This window comes from Humulus lupulus, chromosome 8 (assembly GCF_963169125.1).
Source record: "Humulus lupulus chromosome 8, drHumLupu1.1, whole genome shotgun sequence".
NCBI classification, from domain to species: Eukaryota; Viridiplantae; Streptophyta; class Magnoliopsida; order Rosales; family Cannabaceae; genus Humulus; species Humulus lupulus.
In genome coordinates, this window is record NC_084800.1 from 7288667 (window position 1) to 7294203 (window position 5537).

The 5537-nt window shown below is 33.4% G+C and overlaps 1 protein-coding gene across 2 annotated transcripts; it reads left to right on the top strand.

Annotated features, from left to right (window-relative positions):
- Positions 1–293: 293 nt before the first annotated feature.
- LOC133794393 (LRR receptor-like serine/threonine-protein kinase IOS1) lies at positions 294–4912 on the top strand. 2 transcript variants are annotated; one of them, XM_062231614.1, is made up of 13 exons: positions 294–471; positions 620–1160; positions 1427–1905; positions 2045–2183; positions 2323–2394; positions 2492–2563; positions 2653–2733; positions 2856–3034; positions 3150–3391; positions 3537–3663; positions 3842–3910; positions 4024–4213; positions 4401–4912. In XM_062231614.1, the coding sequence occupies exons 1-13, from the start codon at positions 375–377 to the stop codon at positions 4807–4809; spliced, it is 2697 nt and encodes an 898-aa protein (XP_062087598.1). In that variant the 5' UTR covers positions 294–374; the 3' UTR covers positions 4810–4912. The 2 variants fall into 2 exon arrangements, with proteins under 2 accessions (XP_062087598.1, XP_062087599.1); XM_062231615.1 differs by having other exon boundaries at positions 4024–4197; positions 4401–4635.
- The last annotated feature ends 625 nt before the right edge of the window (positions 4913–5537 follow it).

The following is a 5537-nucleotide window of genomic DNA, read 5'->3' on the forward strand; positions in this document are numbered from 1 at the left end:
AAAAGAAAGGGGGATAGGATATTTGCGTATATATACGTGTTAGACTTCTCATAGTCAATTTCCTGAAGATTTTAGCCATCCGAATATCTTTTTAGTTTGTATTTGCGTTAGACTTTTAACTTATTTAGAAGACTTTCATTAACATACCCAGGTCAACTCTAAGTAACAAAGAAAAAGTTGACCCACATGACGGTGAGCATTGAATTGCATAAATATATTATATATATGTCGATATATATATATATATACCACTTGGGAGATAGTGTATATTAGTGCTTGATTATTGATTGTACGTATAAATATATATATATATATATATACAAGTGAGTTTGTAGTTGTGGTCTTATGATCTGGGTAGCTAGCTGCTAAACAATATGAGGGAATGTAAGATGTTCAAGATCCATTTCCTCTTTCTATCGCTTGCTCTTACAGGGCTTGTACATCTCGTTCATGCACAAGATGATCAAAAAGGTAATACTATATGTACTTTGTTTCTAACTAAACTAGCTAATTGATGATTATCAAAATTAACACGTAACTAAGCTCATTAAAATTTATCTAATAAAGAATTAATGATGATATTTGTCTGCGTACGTCGTACGTACGTATATGATTTCAGGTTTCATTAGCTTGGACTGTGGGTTGCCTGAAAATTCGAGCTACTCAGAGAAATCAACCACAATAAATTACATTTCAGATGCTGCTTTTATTAACAGTGGTGTAATAAAAAGCATACTGCCCAAATACAGAACCGGTCTCCAACAGCAAATAACGCTCCTCAGAAGCTTTCCTGAAGGAGTTCGAAACTGTTACAGTCTAAGCATAAAAAAGGGTACTAAGTATTTGTTCAGGACAACATTTCTGTACGGAAATTATGATGGTCTGAACAAGACAGCCAAATTTGATCTCCACATAGGACCTAATTATTGGGACACTGTGACCATCGAATCGGCCTCAATAGCTGTGATTAAGGAGATGCTATACACTCCTCCACAGGACTATGTTCATGTGTGTCTTGTCAACACTGGATCTGGGACACCCTTCATTCAAGCGTTAGAGCTGAGGCCTTTGAAAAACACCACATATATGATTCATGACTCTGGAGCTTTGGCATACGTTGCCCGGTTGGATCCCGGTTCATCCACCAACAGTACATACAGGTGAAAGATATTTGATTATTTAAACCTTTTGAAATGCCTTTTTTTTTCTTTCTTTTTCATTTAGAAATCTTTAACTTGTAAATTAATATATAGTATATCGATCCTCCTTTTATTAGGTGAAATGCTCCATTTATCCATTATGCTCGCAAAAAATTATTGTGCCCTCGATATTCTGGCTAACTACACCATGTGTTTATTAAAATGAAAAATCAATTTAAAAAAAAAAAATAACATGCGTTGAATAATATGTATGTCTTATATATCAGGTATCCATATGATGCCTTTGATCGCATCTGGGTTCCATTTAACGACAATGCATGGACACAAATGACAACACCGTTCATCGTGAACAACGCCAGTTATAGTCCCTATGTCCCACCGCCCGCCGTAATGAACAACGCCGCCACGCCTGTAGACGAGGACGGTCCGATCGAGTTCTATCTGGAAACGACGGATAATAGCACCAACTTTTATCTCTATGTACACTTCGCCGAACTCCAACAGCTCCAATCCAACGAGAGCAGAGAATTTAACATCAATGTCAATGGTGATCTCTTGTACGGGCCAGTTGTCCCTAATTACTTGTCTTCAACCACCGTCTATAGCACCAAACCCTTAACTGGGAAACTCAACTATAGTTTTACAATAACCAAACTTGAAAATTCAACTTTGCCTCCCATTGTGAACGCCATCGAGCTCTATTCCTTGCTTGATTTTTCTCAGTCGGATACAGACCAAGATGACGGTATGTATTATTATATTTTTCTTCCCTCTTTTTTAACAGTGTCCTATTTTTTTGTTGAATTTAAATAAATGCTTATGATTATATTTTGCTAGTATGACTATATATATTATTAAATATTGATAATTTATAACTTTACTAGTGGATGCAATCACGGGCATAAAGTCAACATATGATGTAAAGAAAAACTGGGATGGAGATCCCTGTGTTCCGGTAAAATACTTATGGGCTGGTCTAAATTGTAGTGATGATATCCTTACTCCTCCTAGAATCAAATCCTTGTAAGTTAATTTTGATTCAATTACGTACCTTATTAAAATTTCGGATTATTTATTCAATTATTTACTAATAACAAAATTTGATTGTATATATATATATCTAATTTGATGGTTATTTACTTAATAATTACACAATCATCAGGGACTTGTCTTCGAGTGGGTTAAGTGGCGATATAAGTACATATTTCTCCAAACTCATTATGCTAGAATCTTTGTAAGTATAAAATACGTTGTTCGTTGTAAAGGTTTCAAGAAAAATCCAAAGTTGGTTACATTATTATTATAATATGAAAATGTCATTACTATTTCAGGGACTTGTCAGACAATAACTTAACAGGTCCCGTGCCAGATTTTTTGTCTTCATTGCCGAAGTTGAGGGTGCTGTAAGTCATTCATTTACATTGTATAATAAGGAAATACCTTTATGATAATTCTTTACATTGATTAAACTTTAATCCTGTTCTTGTTACAGGAACTTGGAAAGAAACCAACTCACAGGCTCAGTTCCAGCTTCACTTCTTGAGAGATCGAAAAATGGTTTACTATCAGTAAAGTAAGTAACTTTTTGATATATTTAAAACAACATATCTTATTATGCAATTTTTCAGAACAGCCACTAACTTTATAATTTTCCACCAACATTGCCGATGTGGATAATATATGTATATATGCTAGTTTTGGAGAAAATCAAGATTTATTATGTGACTCCTCCACTCCATGCGTAAAGAATAACAAGAAGAGTAAGAAGAACAGTTTACTAATTCCAGTAGTAGCATCGGTTGGTGGAGTGGTAGTCCTGTTAATAATAGCTGCAGCTATTATTTTCGCCCTGAAAAATAGAAAGAAACAAACCGGTAACATCTCTCATTATTAATTTTTAATTAATATTATTGATATGTGTAGCTCGATCAAAGAGAGACTATATCGAGTTCCTTGAATTAATAATCTTTGGGGATTTTTTATCATTAGGCCGTGTAACGACTGGAAATGTCGCATCATCTAATTTCCCGACTGATTCATTCATTGACGAGTCTAAAAAACGACAGTTCACATATTCTGAGGTGATAAAAATGACAAACAATTTTGAAAGAATTCTTGGTAGAGGTGGATTTGGAACTGTGTTTCATGGCCTCGTAGATGATGGTACTCAAGTAGCTGTCAAGATGCTTTCTCATTCATCGGTTCAGGGATATCAACAATTTCAGGCAGAGGTATTCATTCTTTTCATATAGAAAGAATGAAACTTGCTAAAATCTTCATTTTTTTTTTTTTTTTTGAAGTTGTGTATGATCACATATATTAAATGTATTAATGTTTATATATTATATATATATATATATATCTTTCAAAGTACAGGTTAAACTTCTTATGAGAGTTCATCATAGAAACTTGACTTGCCTTGTTGGGTATTGCAATGAAGGATCCAACATGGCTCTTATTTATGAGTACATGGCCAATGGGAGTTTAGATTCACATCTTGGAGGTGATTAAATCTAGCCAGTCTTCCTACATTAATAAGAATTTTCATTTTTTTTAAGATAAGAGATTTTAATTCTCATTTTATTAATTAAAGAGAAGATAGTATTGTTTGTATGCACCATTTATATTCAGATATAAAAACAAAACATGCACATTAACATTGTCTATACATATGTATACAGAGGGTGTTAGCAATGAAAATGTTTTGAGTTGGGAAGGAAGGCTTCAAATCGCAATTGATGCAGCACAAGGTTAGAAAAATATTATAAAACTAACTAGTCTATTAACTAATCCATATAGCTTATCTTTTCTCTGTTAACTAGTCTATTTTGATAAAGCAAAGTGTGTATATATTGAAATGTAGGGTTGGAGTATTTACACAATGGTTGCAAACCACCTATAGTGCATAGAGATGTCAAGACTCCAAATATATTAATAACTGAGAATTTTCATGCTAAAATGGCTGATTTTGGGCTGTCAAGAATTTTTCCTACTGATGATGGCACTCATGTATCAACTGTTGTTGCTGGCACACCAGGTTATCTCGATCCAGAGTAAGTAAATACTCATGTACAAAATATTTTAGTATTATAATATTACTATCATGAGGTCACGATGTCTCCTAATTGGTTAAAACCAATGCTCCAGTTATATATGTTTATATCCTTGTAGTGTATTATAGTTAATATGAATAGTACATACATAGTCTCTCAAATAGTTTCATGACTTATATATCTGCAGGTACTATGTTACAAACAGATTAAATGAGAAAAGTGATGTTTATAGTTTTGGAGTTGTTCTATTAGAGATTATTACATGTCGACCTGTTATAAGTAGAACCCACGAGACCAGGACTCACTTAAAGGACTGGGTTAGTGCCATGGTCGCAAATGGAGATATTAATAATATTGTTGATCCAAGATTAAGGGGACATTTTGAAGTAAATTCTGTGTGGAAAGCAGTTGAGATATCAATGGCTTGTTTAGCACCTTCTTCCAATAAAAGGCCAAACATGAACTATGTTGTGAGTGAATTAAATGAGTGTTTGACAACCGAATTAGCTGGAAGGAACAATAGCCGCCAAACTGATTCCACAAGTTCAATGAATGAGGTGTACTCTGTGAATGTGACTACTCCTTTGGCAAGGTAGAATAAGTACAATATATATTGATGTAACTAATTAATATCTTGTTCTATTCTGAACCTTCATTTTATTCTCCCATGTGTGGTATAATAATATAATGTTGTAAGCATATCTCAACATCTTTTTTAACCAATTTCTATACTTTTCACTGCAATATATCTTGGCCATCAATATTTTGCATGTGATATCGTCCATCAAAAATTTAGTCAAACTTAACAAAAATAATGGTGTCTATGTATTACCTTTAAAATTACTTTTAAGATTCCTGTAAAGTTCAACATGCATCAATTTTTTTTTGGGGATCGACATTAGTGTGCAAAGAACTCAACTCTTTGATTTGGTCTTTGGTCTTCGGTTTATTTCGCAAACAAACAAGTGCAAGTAGCTTAGAGAATAGTTGACTTACGACACATGCGTGATTCCATCCAAAAAAGCTACCATTTCTGACTTTGTTTTCTGTAATATTGATTCGACCACGTACACACTTTCTGTAAGGAATAAAAATGGCTACAATGATTAATTTTATGACTTAATTATTCTATCAAGCTATAGCTATATATACACTGCACCGCGTTTTTCTTAGTAAGTGTAGTTGGTCTAGCATGAACTTGAATTCACACTAATAAATTTTGTAGATATTTCAGTAAAAGAAAAAATTAACGTATATAAATATAGCTTTGAAGATAAAGGTCAATGGCTGATGTTTATACCAAAAGGTAATATTAGAGACTAGC

Coding starts and splice junctions, on each gene's coding strand:
- LOC133794393 (XM_062231614.1), top strand. CDS start 375: ATGAGGGAATGTAAGATGTTCAAGATCCATTTCCTCTTTCTATCGCTT. Junction 2,564..2,652: donor TTGCCGAAGTTGAGGGTGCT/GTAAGTCATTCA, acceptor TTCTTGTTACAG/GAACTTGGAAAGAAACCAAC. Junction 4,214..4,400: donor CCAGGTTATCTCGATCCAGA/GTAAGTAAATAC, acceptor ATATATCTGCAG/GTACTATGTTACAAACAGAT.